Source organism: Antrostomus carolinensis, unplaced genomic scaffold, assembly GCF_000700745.2.
Source record: "Antrostomus carolinensis isolate BGI_N321 unplaced genomic scaffold, ASM70074v2 scaffold3964, whole genome shotgun sequence".
Classification (NCBI taxonomy): Eukaryota; Metazoa; Chordata; class Aves; order Caprimulgiformes; family Caprimulgidae; genus Antrostomus; species Antrostomus carolinensis.
The window spans coordinates 18268-34073 of NW_010309931.1; the positions used below are offsets into that span (position 1 = coordinate 18268).

Genomic DNA, 15806 nt, shown 5'->3' on the forward strand with positions numbered 1-15806 from the left:
AGAGGAGAGAGGAGAGAGGAGAGGAAGAAAACCTAAAGGGAAAAGACAAAAAGGGGAGGAATACTTGAAATAGAAGAGGCAGAGCATTATAAGAAGGGGAGTAAGAAGGTGAAGCCATGTGTGCAATAAGAAGAGATGTAAAACAAAGGGAAGTTCATGTGTATGGATGCAAATATGACCCCTGACAGGACAACTCTACAGAGCATCTGTTTTTTATACCACAGGTCATCCTGGTAGGTCACAGCCTGTTCACACCCTGACTGCATATGGTCACTCAGCATTTTCATGGTAATATCTGAATGCAGGGGGAAAAAAACCCAAACCACAAAACCAACAAAAAACTGTAAGCATATTTTAAATATGGTTGCATAGTTAATTTTCAGTAACAGACTGAAGACATTCATGACAAGACAAATGGAAACAGGCTAGCAAGGATGTAAAAATGGAGTCCAGATACTACAAATAAGTCTGATCACAAAGAAAACACCTCAGGGGGAGTGCCACAGTAGAGGAGCAGTCCAGTTCAAGTCATCACTCTTAAAATGTTTATTAAAATCTGCCACATCATTGCTGGTACATCACTGTAATATGAAAAGACAAACCAGGAGTCAGATTCTGCTTCGGGAACCACACAGACTTGAAAATCCAGAGCTGGTCATCAGAATGTTCGACAAAACTAAGCTCAAGCTTGAAGAGGTTTATGGAAAGTCACAAAAGCTATGAAGGTGTAACACAGATGAAGTTTACCTCTCTAATCTATTGCATCAAGCCACAGGTCCACAAAAGAAGGAATATCTTCAGTTCCAAACAAACACGCTCTCAAATGTGGGTTTAGAAATCCTCACACAGATAAATTCTGTAGTTCATTGGACTTCTCCTTGTCAGCGTTACTACAAGATGCAAGCATTTCTTCTTTGTTATTTAGTGTCAATGTTCAAGCAGCGTAGAAATTCTGTGGGATCCCTTTCACACCCAGGCCTGTTATCTATTAAATAAATAAATAAATAAATAGAAGGAAAAGGACAAATCTGCAGCTGAGTGCAATGGAAACATGCAAATGTTGTACAATAAATATCATAGCAACCTACCCCTACGTGGAGGATTCCCTGCTTCAAGAGGAGTCCAAAAAGAGTCATTACATGGAGTTCTTCAGAACTCTTTAAGATCTTGAAAATTATCAAGCACCACTCAATAATTTTACTAATTTACACATGATCAGTGGCCCTTACATGTAGTTCTTATCTCCATAGTAACCAAAAAGTCATAGTAACTTTTAACGTGCTTTGCCCATGCAAGACAAATGGGAGTTTGGAAAATACTGTTTCCATTCTAGAACTAGAGAACTGAGGAACAGAGATAAAAAAGACAAGGCTTGTAATGACCTTTTGGTATTTAATTCTCCTGTGGGCTCCTGAACATTGCTGCTTGAGAAATCTATCAGTTTCCAGCCATGGGAAATCTGCTCCAAGCACTGCTTTCAACTAGAAGGTCCCACATCTCAGATTAGATTCCCATCCCTCCTGGGACAAGTTTTCATCCTATTGCCAAACTGATAATATAGTTCGGATTTTTTCCATTTCCCCTCATTTACAACCCTTCCTTTTTCATGCTGTGGTGAACTTTCAGGGCATGATGGCAGTTGCTGATTAAGAACTACCTTTTATTCTCCTGATGTACTTTTTGCTAATAGACTGAAAAATGAAGAGAGAAACAAGTTTTGGATTCAAGAGCCCTGGACAAAAACGTGGATTATTGGTTACTCAAAATGTAGCACCCACTTTTAACAGACTGAAAAAAAAATCCCAAAAGTTTGGGGTTTAGGATACAAAGCTCTGCCCTGGTGAATTTAAGCATTTCATTTTTAAAGGAACCATCTGTGTTGTAAATATTTAGATACTCTAGCACAATTAAAAAATGAGAACTGAGGGAACAAAATTTCCAAAACTGATGAAAATATAGTAAGCGATAGGAGCAAGACCCAATTCCTTACAGTGTATTACAGAATATGCTACACACAGCAAATCAGTTAAATCCACTGGCTGCCTTCAGATCCTAGTCGGATACTGACTTTGCCTAACCAAGATATCAACACTACTACTAACAATTTCTCCAGATCTTCCTTCCAAATGCTTGAGCAGCCACGCAAAAGCAGCTGTGCCCGGCTCGGGGACGAGCAACACATCTGGACAAGCACATCAGGCGAGCAGGATGAGCGAGGGCAGGGCTGCTGCAGACGGAGCACCTCGCTCTCCGAGTGTGAGGCTTGGCAGGTCTGATGGGCAGAAAGAAAAAAAATCCCCTCACCTTGAAAATCTCTCCTGCATGAGGTTCTTTGGCTAAGGTGGCCTCATCCAGTCCATCGTATGCAGAAGTCACGTACATTTCTGAGTAGTCTTTTCCACCAAAGCAGCAAGAGGTGATCCTCGGAGTAGGCAGTGTCACCGTTTGGATTCTTTTTCCTGGGAAAAAATGTGCAGTTGTTTCCTAATGTCCATTTTCTAGGAAGCATGTAAATATGAATGTATTATTAGTGCACATGGCACAGATGTGGCATTTACTCAGAAGGCATCTCCCCTTCAGACAGAGGCCATATCCTAAAGGACAGTTTGTGAAGAAATAAAATTATTTCATCTGCCTCATCTCTAACTATTTTTCATCCTCTCCTCTCTACCTGCAAGGCTTCATTTTCTTTTCTCAAAATGAAGCAATAAAGTATATGAAGCTAGGAAGGGCAGAGACACCTGGGCCTGGGATGGCTGTCATTCCCTAACAGCATTTCCCACTTAAACATCTCAACTCTGTGATTTTTTTCTTTTTTAATTGCAGGTTTAGAATGTTTCTCATAACAGCTATGCAGTGCTTTTTGATTTTTAAAGTGCCTTTATTAAGAAGTGGGTATTCTGCATCAGCAGACCACAGGAGCAGGGGTAGCCAACACTGGGAAGCAGCATGGGGAGTAATGCTTTCCACACGATGGGGGCCTGGACCAGCAATGCTCATGGCAACCAATGGGGCAGAGATGGGCAATAAATTACTCCTTCTTATCTCACCTTCAAACCATTCCTCTTGTTTGTCTTTCCTCTCACATTCATGGTACGTAGGTGACACTCAATATAGGCGTGCTGGTGGAGGCCTTACCTGTCTCTGGATCCACACGAATGACTCTCCCGCCATCAATACAGGCCACCCAGAGCTTCCCTTCTGCATCAATGCACATTCCATCTGGCATGTGCTCCTCCTTTGCTAGACGGTACAAAAGTTTGGGGCATGCTGCAGGGAGAGTTATGAAGCCAGTGTTACATAGGCTGGTACCAGTTCTGTATCAGACCCCAGTCTAACATCTTCCAGGTTCTTGCAAACAGATAAGTTCATTTTCTGTGACAAAGATGTGCTGCAAACTGTATATCACATATGCCTCTTGCAGATGTGTTAAAAGCTTGACTTAGACTGGCAGAAACAAGCCTCCAGTAGAGCCAACGCGGTTTGGGATTGTACTGAATTAAAGTATAATAATAATAAATAAAATAAAAATAATAAAGTAAAAATAATCATTTTACCAAGAAGGAGAACAAAATGCCTCTGTCCCTCTTGTTAACCACTAGCTGCCCACCAGGACTGCTGCAAGCACAATAACTTTTCCTGGACTTTCATTGCTCCTGGTAGCCTGGATGTCTTTTTATGAGCAATACATCACATAAGTAATAACTTGAGTTTAAATGTTGGTAATAATCAATCTCTCATGGGTAAAGATCAAGAACTGTACTTATTTTAACAACCAACCAAGCTACCAGTTTTGATTAAGCCTGGACACCAACTAGCAGCAGTCTAGGCTGCAGTGCAGAGAGGTTGGCGGGCACGTGCGTGGTCCATGGAGCAGTGCCCATGGGCCGCCATCTGCCTGCTCTGGCCCCAGCACATTATGGCCATTGCACCACTCAAGCATAATCAGTCACCAGCATAAAGCCAAGGCCAGGAAACTCAAACTCATTAAGTTTTTGTATTTAGGGGGAAAAAAGTTGCATTCAATCTTTAGAAATCTTATATCCTAAAACATAGATTTTCTCAGCAAAATGAAATCTGAGTGGATGTAATTATTTTGTACAATTTTCACCCATGATTACACAAACTTCACAGTCCTTAGAGTACAAAGGCAGTTCGGCTATTTAAATTCCCATGGAGTTTAATGGGTTGATACAGCACTAAAATATTTCACAGAGTTTTTTAATGAGTTTACATCTACTTGCTTGCACTTAGATTTTCCTTTTTGCAGATATTATAATAAAAAATGTTTGTCTAGAAAATGAATTTAAACTAAATTTGCCAAAATTCCTTCCCTAAAGGCAATTTTAATTACAGAATTGGGAAACTTCAGTCATAATGATAACTTGATTTTGTTTAATACATTTCTGTGATGTGCATGCATGCATATTCTATATTTGTGTTTATGGAGCTAGTACAATCAAAGCATTCCAGTAGATGGCACTCAAGAATAAATAGCATCCTATACACTAATTCTCATTCAGCAGCATAAATGGCTTCTTCCCTGCAACTCCTTGAACAGGTCTAAGTATGAGCCATCTATCCAGAAGAAAGTAAGTTGAAAGACTGTCAAAAGATTGTTCACTAAATACACCTGGTTTATAACTAAATGTAAGAAAAAACACTGTCAGCCTGCTGACAAGCTAGAACCAGAAGATATGAGATCTGTCAAATAAATCACTGCATATTACACACCCAGGTCTTGCTGCAGAAAGGGTAATAGCACTACTTGTCACTGAATTTAGAAAAGCACGTATACCGATCTTTCCAGTGTGCACATCATAGCTGAAGGCATGCACAGCATATGTCAGGCTGTCGATGTGAAAGAAGGTCCTGTGGTCCAGGGACCAATCCAGACCATTGGAGATGTCCACCTGGTCTAACTGTTTTATTACCGAATGGTCAGGGAAAAGGGTATAGAGAGCGCCTTGCCGCCTCGCTCGGACCCCTGGTGCCGTCTCTTCAGCCATCGTACCTGAAATGGAAACGGGAGCGCCAGTTAGAAAGCAGAAGCTTGTTCCTCATGATTGATCAAAAACCTCCTCTAGGTGTTACTAAGAGGTCCTGGGGAGAAAGGCACTAGCCAGGTCCTGTTAGATGAATGAGAAGGAGGAAAAGGAGCAGGTCGGGAGCAGCTGCCTCCTGTGGAGGTGATCCTGTGTCGAGGATTGGTTAGCTGACAAGGGTCACATAGACATACTGTAGATGGCTGACCAGGATTTTGGGAAACATCGGATTCTGTTAGTCTGAAGTGCTGGGGTGGTAAGGACACGCTGTCCTTGACTGCAGCTGCTATACGATAACAGCTTGCTTACGGTCAGCTAAGGCATGAGAACTAAGGGAGTAAGCAACCAAGAATGAAGAACTAGGGGAGGGGTTAACGTTTAGGATAGTGACCAATTAATTAGTTAGGTTACAGAATATGCATGATCTCATTAAGAACTGTATAAGTATGCTGAACATTAATCAATAAACGAAGCTTGCTGATCGCTCACATTGGGTGGTCGAGTTTTCCCACTGCGACAATCCTGCCCAATTAAAGGATGAGTTTCTGTGTTGCCATGAGGTTTTGGCACCAAAGACTCAAAGGAACAGCACAACCCACTAGGTGCTGAGGTTTTGCTCACAGCAAAAGCCAAGATGCAAGCAAGCATCATGTGCTCTTTTTGTTGTTACTCTTTGTAGGCTACTTTTATAATTTAAATGGGCTGTGACCTTAAAATACAGGTGCTGTAAATCATGGTTACCTCAGAAGCAAGTGGAGAATACCAGGGAAGTGAGATTTTTTTCTTAATGAAAATGTAGACCTCAATGTTATGCTCATTACTTAGTTTCTGATTCTCCTCCAGGAAGGAGAGCACTCTGCAGTGACAGGATGGGAAGCACTCAAGAGGGGCATTTGCACCCTCTTTTAACTGTGACAGACTGTCTCTGTTGGTTTCTCCTTTTAGAAGACCTCATGAGCTTGTTACACAACACTTGGCCAAAACCCCTGTTGAAAGCATTGATCCACCATGCACAGCTAGGAGGGAGTGTGCAAAGCACTTTTTCTCTCTTATTCTTGCCTTTAGCTCTAGTGACACGTCCGCCTTTGAGCATAATCGTAAATCAATCAAATTTCCTGAATTTTAGCAAATTTGAAATAAGAAGAGAAGGCTGGTTAGCGTGAGCCCTTCACCTCCCATGTAGGTAGATGTTTGAAAAATACCATCAGCCAAGCAAAAGCAGAGCCTTCCTTCTGGATGGCCCTTATTGACAGCCTCTGTCCTCATTTAAGTCAGAGGATGAGGGGTCCCTTGTCCTCCCCTGTTAGGTGGTCCCCAACAAGAGCATTCACAAGGTGGCTCACGCTTGTGGAGGTGGTTTTTGCAGGGAACTCAACAGAGGAATTGAGAACATGGAATAAAATGCATTATAAAATATATACTGTAATTAGCTCCTCTTTGCTCTGGGGGAAAAATCTGCCAGGAACTTACCAGCAAAAAACCTCCCTTTTGGATCCACTTTCCCATCATTGAACCTGTTGTTGAGTTTATCCTGCTCGAGTTCGAGGATGGTGGTTACTGCCTGAGTGTCCCAGTCCAGGAAAGCAAACCTGGTCCCCAGGGCGATGACATAGCCCCCGCATTGCCGCAGTGCCACTGAGCCGACGCGAGCATCTGTGGGTGAGAGGGAGTGGGAGATGGTGGGCGGCTCCATGGCTGTCGGTCAGCCCTACCCCTCCCACCTCACCTGGGGCATCTGGGCTTGACTGGGACATTCCTGACCCTGGAAAGGCTGAGCTGATGCCAAGATCCTTCTCCCTTGGGATCATTAGCACATCTCACTGGCTCAGTGTTCTCCAGATCTTTCCACCTCCTGAGCAGACACAGCAGTTATGACTGTACCTTTTCTTCTGCAGGTCCCAAATGAAACATGCCTTTCCACTGGGGCTCAGCAAGGGCCATGTGTGCATGGCCCTCCACACCTGAGCATGGTCCCCTCTGCTCAGCTGGCTTGGGCCACACCGTGCTCAGTGACAGGTCATGGGAGGGCAGGGTGTGTGGCCCCATGTAAAGTAAGGGAGGCCACCATACTGTGGAGCTCCTACTGGGAGGGATGGACAAGGGCAGACAGAGAAGACACCAAGGATGAAGTGGTGAGTATGGCTCTTACCCACAGACACACTCTGCACTTCATTGGTGAGTGGGCTCCAGCGACAAACTTTCTGTGAGTTAATGTCTACATAGACGAGTGCGCTCTCCCTTTCTTCCCAGACCGGACACTCTCCCATCCTGTTCTTCTCCTTCACGACGGATTCAATTTTGATGGAGGAGGACATGGTCTGAGGGGAAGAAGGACAATGATGGATTTAATGAAAAGCTCATTGTGTGAATTTTTCACACCTACAATGCTTAAGAGTTTGTAAAAGGCAAAGCACCCCAAATCCCACATTTTCCAGGCAAGAGACTTTAAACCAGAGCTGCTGGTGAGGCACCATGCTGGGGACATGGCCCTCAGCCAGGACCAAGCTCTTAGCTGGGGATCAGTGATCCCAAGTGCCCCCCAGACCATGGAGAGAGACTGGTGGGCAGCAGCACCAAAGTGTCAGAAGACTTTTTGTGGAAAAACAAGGCTCTGCCTTATTAACAGCGATGCATTGACCTGCTCCATAGGAAGATGCATATGCTCCCATAACACTGACTGGCATTTGCCACCGAGGCCACTGCAAAGCAAGTGCCTGTTCCCACACCAAGTCAGTGTGAACATGCAAACACTGGGGAAGGCTCCTGCCTTTGAAATCCTGCTGCTTTGTTTTCTCTCCCCCTCATCAACCCCCCTCACCACACCAGCCAGGACTCCAACCCCTGCCACAGACTCCCAGTTTCACCCTGTGCCAGGCTGCAGGCTGTAATTACCCCAGTTGCTGCTTTGGGGGCAAAGACACCTATGAAGCTCCCATGCTGGGCGCCTGCTCCTGCTGGGGGTTCTTCATGCCCTGGCTGCTCCCCATCCCCATTGCACTGGGGAGCCTGCGGGGACATTGGCCACTCAGCCACCACCCTGGCAGGTGCCCAATGCCGCATGTTTGCCTTCAGAGCCTGATGATGCCCACCCAAACAGGTAGCTCAACCCCTGGGCCTGCCCTGCCCCTGCTGCGGGGTGGGATGTCAGCAATAACCTCCACCATTCAGCTCCTACAAAAGAAAGGGACCTTCTCAATGCCTCGGTCACCCATCATGGAGAGGACACCTCTGCTACACACCCCCTGGCCTCAGCACCTTTTTTTCCACAGATAGAGATATTTCTTGGGAGGCTGCCAGTCCCTGACATGACACTATTCCTACAGATTACTGTCTTCGAGCAGGCATTGTTTCATAGTAGGTGAGCTGGTGATAAGGTTTACAGATAATTAATTAGCACTAATATGTTTCAAAGTATGTGGGAAGAGGCAGTAATCCCCGCCAGTGGAAATGCCAGGGCTGGGGACCCGGGATCTTCCCCGTCCCAGGCATGCATGGTGAGGAGTTATCCAGCCAAGGAGAGAGGTCCAAGCAACCCATGTATCAAATACAACCTTCTCCCTTCCAAGAAAAATGGTCATGAGAGGCTGGGCAGTGACCTGCTGCAGCACACAAAGGTGCAGGCAAACAGCATCAGTCTAAAGTGTAAATGAGGATACGCAGCAAGATACCAGTAAAACCTCCTAAAACCTGCTAAGCTGTGCTCAAGCTGGAGGAGTGAGTGTCTCTTGGGGTAAAATTTTATGTCATGTGTCTGCCATATTTGGGACCCAAGGAACAGAGACATAAAGCTGACTTTATTGTATTGTGGTCTGGAAAACACAGAGCTGCTCTCACCCCCACAGGAAAACTGGGTTCGGCAGCAGCCCAGCATCTGCACGGCTCCCACAGAGGCAGAAAGTCGACAGATGTGCAGCTACAGCCAGTGTGTATTTGTCTCATCAGTTGTTTCATTGACCCAACCGAGCCTTATGAAAGCTTCCTCTTCCCACCAGCATTCCTTTCATCTACTGCTCCTTCTCCAGCTTCTGCAGCAACAAAACAGGGGCCCAGCAGATAAGCCATGGCGAAACACTAATTCACAGACCCGTCCTGCACGCTGCGTGAGGAGTACGCAATGGTGCCACTGCCAGCTCTTTCACAAGGCACAGGCAGGGGAGAAACCAACCTGCCTGCACCAGCTGCCTGCTCACCCCTCTCACCTCCTGCCTTCGATGCTGCAGAAACCTGCCCTGTCCAACAGACCCCTCAGCACACATCTGCCTTCCCCAGCTCCACATCCAGCCTCAGCATCTCTCCCCTCCACCAAAGACATTGCTCCCATGTGTCCCTCCAGCTGTGGGGTTTTTTTCAAACAGCTGAATCTTTTGGCTCAAATTTCCCCTGCCCTGTTCTTAAGAGGAGGGCAACTAGAATGGAAGGTTTGTGCCTTGTTGGCTGAGGTTTCTCTAATTTTTACAAGCAGCTGAAAACAGAGGCTTTTAACAGAAAGAGTCATCCAACCCTAAGAGCAGCACTGCCCTCTGAAAGAGTCCCCACAGGCTGGCAGGGATGCAGCCCTTGGTCCCTCCCACATCCGGTGGTCCACCTCCTGCTAGACCCTCCCTGCTGGCACCCCATGGAGCTATGTAGCAGCAGCATTTCACAGAACACAGCACCTCAGAGGGAAAAATAAGAAGCTGACCCCTAAAAACATTGTTCAAAGTGTCCCGGCTTCACTGCTCCCCAGGCATCCTGCCATCTGGCACCCTTTTGTGTGACGCCTCCCACCCTGCTTGCTGCACCACTGACCCATCAGAGATGACCGTGCAGGGAAAAAAGAGCAATTCCAAGCAGAAAGCACCAAATCCTGCCATATTCTCTCCAAACAAAATCCCTGCAGGTAAAAACATCACATTCACTCTGCCTATATATCCTCTCTGCAAAGTTTTGTTGGCATTTTAGCCTCCTGGACTAGTGCCTAAACTCCTCATGGAGAGTAAGGGGCTGACAGGCATCACCAAAATGTTTTCCAAGTAAAACTGTGATCTGAACAAAAATTGGTCGTTTTGGTACCCCTAAGATACAGGTAAAATACAAATGAATGACTGGCCTTAAAAGTTTTCTGTGCTTTTTCTCTCCTCTCCCTCATGCAAGCACAGGTGATTTCATTTTTTAATTTCAAGCTGAAACTTTAAATGCACAGGCAGACAGCTAAAGCTTTTAATGTGCGCACAGTTTAACAGCTGTCTGTGTAAACCGAGGAATTTTAAGAACCGTTTTCCCTCAGTCAGACAGCTGAGTATCGTACCAAGCTGGAGGACACCTATGCGAAACTCTGCCGTTCATCACAACAACATACCTGCTGAGGAAAATATTGCAAGACTTGGGTTGGTGTCTCTTTTCCAGCGCTGGTCCAATGAAACTGTCTGCTGCTTTCAGTGATGATTAAAAATGTGCAATAGTCGATGTTATCTGCGTGGAGCAGGTAACCTTTTCTATTTCGTATTCAGTCAGCAGTCACATGAATGATGAGGCACAGACCAAAGCCCTTCTGAATGCTCTGGTTCATGGTGCCAGCAGCAGAACATGTGATGGGGAAAAATCCTTGCTCAGTATTTTTCTCATGTCATAACAGTGGGAAAGGGAAACAGAGACATTTCACCATTCGGTCGCCCTGAGGGCAAGCCCATTCTTCCCAAGTTTAGGGTCAAATTAACATCTTGGGTGATGAAAAGAGGAGGATAATAAAAGATGCAGGGGAGGGTGTTGTAGTACAAGTCACTTTGAATGATAAGGAAAAAAAATATTTTCGTGATTAAGGTACATTAACATCGTTAAGACTTGGCTCCTATTCACAGCTACCACACCCTTCTTGTGGGCAAAGTCACCTGCTCTCCTCACCGCAGAGCTCCTCACCTGGAACATGCAAAGCCCCGTCCCCGCTCCAACAGAGCTGTGAGCAGCGGACTGCAGCATGCCCAGGGGAGGGCTTTGGCCAGGGAGCCTCAGCAACTGCCACGGACGCTGCTGGACACTAATATCTTGCTTGGCTTTTAAGAATTTAATTTTTTCCTTCTTTGGCATCTGCCATTTTTGCCTGTGGGAGGTGAAGGAGGAAGATGCCAAGTGCCTTCTCCCACCCAGCCCTGCTCAGCAGAGGTAGCTGATGGCAGGTCCTCTCCGGCAGCTGGTCCAGCAAGGTGGGGACAAGGGCAGGCTTGCTGTGGGGACACAGTCCAAGCCAGGCAGTGAGCCAGCGCCACCACCAGTGTTTGGTGTCAGGGCACCTCTCCAGCCCTGCCTGCTGCAGCAAGGGGGAAAGGCGGGAGAGGCAAGCTGCTGCTGCCCCCACCACACTCAGCGATGGCAGAAGCCACCTGGGAGGAACTGGCCCCAAACTAGCACACATGAGCAATGCATTTCTTCACTCGTGCAAGACTTTAATGAACATTTTAATTTGATGTTCAAATGATTCACAGGATGAATTTTTTCCCAGTTCAACAAATAGCCGAGATAGACCTACTATTATCCTATCGCAGTCACCATCGATTCACATTTGGAGATTAAAAAATTACAGCCCTAAGCCAGAGACAAATCTACATACTTCTAGCAAAAAAACCCAGTAATATTTCCAACTTAAATTCTTGCCAAGGTCGAAGCATTACAAACAAAGGGGTTGTGGCTGCCTTGAGGACCCTTGTCAACCTTCCTTGGGCTCCCAGCCCAAACCGTCAGCTCTGTCTCATTTCAGCACAAACGCTCTGTCCCAGCTTGCTCTCACAACATTTTTGGCATTACTCTCTGCTTTCCTTCTTATAACCTAAATGATAACTTTGAAGGGAGGTTCATGTAGGACAATATGCATTTGTTTTCACAGCATTTTCAGCTGAAAAACATATTCGAAATGAAAATTCTGCTTCAAGATCATTTCAACTGCTTTCATTTAAAAAGAAAAGCGACTAGTTCTCAGGTGCAGGAAAAAAAAAGTAATCTTTTTGTTTCTGCAAAATATTTCCCAAAGCATTTTTTCTAAAAGAATTGTGGTGGAGAAAAGCACATTTCCCTACCAGCAATTTGCTTCTGGTGACTTGCCCAACTTCCCCACCACAGGCTTCAGCAAAGTAAAACTAAGCCAGCCAGAGGGACAAAGCATGCACCTCACCACAATTTTAAAAAAAAAAAAAAAACCACAAAAAACAAACAAACAAAAAAACCACAAAAAACAAACAAACAAAAAAAAAAGCATATGCTGCTTTCCTGGCAAGCAGCTCAGATGCTGGATCAGCAGCAGCACTAGGCAGGACAGCAGCTACCAGTTTCCCAGTTTCTGGGGAAAGGCTACCAGAGTTTGTCTCTCTGATTTACTTGGGTGGCTGCAAACACTCTGGGGATGCCCCCATCGCATTTTGCGCCATCTCTTATTCCCATCCCACTGGTTTCTGGACTACCAGTACAAGTATCACATCTCCCACCCTCAGCACACCATCCCAACATCCCCCATGCCTACATTTCCAGAAGTCGGTCACTTCAGGAGGAGACACACCTCAAAAGCTTTGTGCACCCTGTCGACAAGTGATGCCACCCGCAGTAGCAGGTGCATGTATTTGTTCCTAGTGAGCCAGCTATTCTTTCAATTATTTTCACGATGTAAAGAGCCTGCCCCTGCCATATCCTTCACTGGTTTCTAACGTTGCTGCGTTGGAAAACAAAAGTTTAAACTGAAATTGGCCAAAGGCAGCTGACGCCCCACCACGGCATCTCCTTCTGGGGTGGCTTCCTCCCTCCTTTCCCACTGCTTTGGCCTCCTCTGATGCAACTCCTACCACTTATTTTTATAGTCTCTATTTTTTATCAACATAGTGTAGTTGAGAGAGTGTATCAAGGCATTAGCACACCACATATATTAATGTGTTATTTAAATAATTATATTTGTCTTTTGTAACTTACAGGCGTGCACTCAGACAATAGCTCTGAGTTTGTTCCCGTGGCTTTACAAATATTTAGTAAATCCATCGCTCCTCTCTTTTTTCACAAGTCCCCCAAAAAAACTTGTGTCACTTATTGCCCTTGAGGGTCCATCCCAACTTTCAATACTCTAAAAACTCAACTTTGCATATAATTTGATTGTCCCAATCTCTTAAAGTAATTCTTCACCTGTCAAGAGTCATCTTCTGTGGCTGTCTCCCTCTTGGAGATGACAACAGACATGGTCACAGTTAATGAAAACACAGTTACTAAAAACCCCAGGCAGGCACAGGTGTAGCTACTCACCTCAGCAATATCCCACGCAACAGCTTTGTCCAAAAGCGAAGCCCAGGCTTATTTTCTTGTGGCTTCACCCCTTTTGTAGGAAGGGTCTGGTCCCTCCCCAGTGCTGGAGAAGGGAAGAACAGGTGCTCCCCAGGCAGTTAGTGCCGCCTGCTTTTATTTCAGCAGAGCTATTTTACCAGCAGAGGATTACTTGAGTTTTCTCCAGCTTGGTTGGGAATAAATACGCTTCACCTACGACTATAGATTTTGGTCACGAGGGTGAAGAAACCCTTCGGGGCACAGCAGCTGCTCCTCCGGATACAGCCTTTCCTGTCACTGGATACTTGCTCAACCCTAATTGAAATCAGTGCAAGACTTTGATCAAAGAGGTGAGCGCCATTAATAAGCGAGGGATTAAACAAAAGTCAGGAAGGTTTCCTAATTGAGGGAACCAGCAGCCGCTCAACTCCAGTTTGCTGGATCCAGCACTCCGTCATGGGACTTGAGTCAAAATGTGCCAGCAGCGCCTGTCTCTGCTCCTCAGGGCTGGGGTGCGGGAAGGAGCTACGGCTTCTGCGCTGGAGGCTGCAGCAAGGCGTGCTCCCAGGGCATTCTGGCAACGTTGAAAACACAACTCTCCTGGCAGTTGGCTCTTCCTGCTCATGTGATGCCCGTGAAACCAGTGTGACGAAGCCCAGCGGGTGATCTTACAGAAGGAGGAGCTGGTATTTATTCATAAAATCTCTACAGAAGCGTATTTTACGTGCTCCCACTCCCATGCTCACAAAGACATGTGTGCCCCAGACATCTGCCCAAGGCCACGCACACATGGCATGGAGGATGAGGGGCTTCAGCAGTCATGTCCTCTCTGTGTTTCCTGGGTGCTTCTTGGCCAGCAGTGACAAAGTAATCTTTGACCAGATCTTTCATGCTTGTACAAGGCATTGCCGTTACCTTTCTAGTACAGCAACAACAAAAAAGGACCAGGAGGTGTCCTGTGCTGTGCTGGCAACCACTTTACTGCCGTCGCAGTGGGGCAAGGGTCAGCACAGGTACAAAACCTCATGGTGCTGGAACCTCTACAACATGATAGAGATAGTAGAGGGAGCTTATTTGTGTTTACATCTACTTATTTTCTGCTGCATCTCTGAATGTCCATTAGCCATCAACCACAACAGCCCTACAGCGCAGTTCCTGAGCTGCACTTATCACCACATTCGTGACTTCAATGAGACCAGAGCCCTAAATTTGCCACATTCACCATCTCTCTCAACTCATTAACTTTCCCTGTACAGTGCTTTGAGATTACTTTGCAGCACATAACAGCAAATGAAGGATGGTGGCTACTCAGCGAACAGGCCCCAGCTTCCTTCACCATCTCATGCTCATCTTCTGCCCTGAAGTGGGGCTGCTTAAACCTCCTGTTTTTCCAGCTGTCGAGACATATCTCTGCATGCTTTAAAGAAGGAAGGTGGTGACTTGCACATCCCTTGGTTCAAAGCAACACCAAGGCCTCGGTGTGGTCTGGGGTCCAGGCACCTACCAAGTTGCCCACTGCCCACTCAGGGGCATAGCAGACACAAGCATTTCCAGTAGAGAGAACCTAACTCCAACAGGCTTGCAGAGAGGCACTGGAAAACCATGATGTAATACTGATTCTTGGAGCCACCTGCTCCAAGAGAAAACGCACAGCCACGGGCTCTCTTGTTGGCACTCAGCGGGTTACGGTCACACAGCAGGACAGGGATGGAGAGCTATTTCAACTGCAGGTGGAGGTGCACAAGCATGGGAACATGTCAAGAACAAAATCTAGAGTTTAAAAAACCAGCTGAGCTGTATTGCAGTTGTTTCACACATACAGGCCTGAAGTTACCAGCAAGAAAGCAATCCAGTGAGTAAGCTTGCCATTTGCAACAGCTGCTATGAAGAAATTACCCTTTCCTGCACATTCGTAGAAGCAGTAGCCACTTGGGCACGTGAGCCTCTCTTGCCTCTCTGAGGGGTTTAGTCCAGCAGGAGATACGTGCAGGTGGAGGTTTCTTTTAAACACAAATGGCCAAGAATGCCTGACACTTTCCTGCCATCACAGATCTCCCCAAAACAGGCTGAGATCTTTGGAGGATGGACAAAAATAAGGTTCTTGATCCCAAGAGTCTGGTTTTATATTTAACAAAATGAGCAATGCAATGACATGCACTGGGGAGAGATGATGATTGGCTCCAGCCGACCAGAGTTAATTTAAGTACAGTTACAGCTGAGGCCTTAAAAATGTAATGTAAAAAGGAAGCTGCAGATGCACAGTAATCAGCATTAATGTTTCAGTTGCTGAGAACATCATGGCACAAATGAAGTTCCAGTTAAAGCAGTGGTAAGATCACAGATGGCTATTTCCTGAGGAACTTGGAAAATATGTAAAATGAGAGAGTACAAGTAGTTTAATCAATATATCAACATAGCATGAATTGCAATTGAGATGGGAGAATAAACAATAAAAAGAAAAAAATATTAAAACATTATTAATCATAAAGTAAA

General features: G+C 45.7%; 1 protein-coding gene across 1 annotated transcript; it reads right to left on the minus strand.

The window, feature by feature from the left end:
• Positions 1-522: 522 nt before the first annotated feature.
• LOC104523587 (regucalcin) lies at positions 523-7360 on the minus strand. The gene is made up of 6 exons (XM_010166223.1): positions 7195-7360; positions 6516-6698; positions 4799-5014; positions 3139-3270; positions 2305-2459; positions 523-985 (listed from the first exon to the last, which is right to left on the minus strand). The coding sequence occupies exons 1-6, from the start codon at positions 7358-7360 to the stop codon at positions 935-937; spliced, it is 903 nt and encodes a 300-aa protein (XP_010164525.1). The 3' UTR covers positions 523-934.
• Between the last annotated feature and the right edge of the window lie 8446 nt (positions 7361-15806).

What these genes read in the sequence shown, in the direction of transcription:
- LOC104523587 (XM_010166223.1), bottom strand. Translation starts at nt 7,360, where the DNA reads ATGTCCTCCTCCATCAAAATTGAATCCGTCGTGAAGGAGAAGAACAGG. An exon ending in AAAAGGGAGGTTTTTTGCTG is followed by an intron (nt 5,015 to 6,515) that starts GTAAGTTCCTGG and finishes TTTCCATTTCAG; the next exon opens with GTACGATGGCTGAAGAGACG. An exon ending in TGTGCACACTGGAAAGATCG is followed by an intron (nt 3,271 to 4,798) that starts GTATACGTGCTT and finishes CTCTCCCTGCAG; the next exon opens with CATGCCCCAAACTTTTGTAC.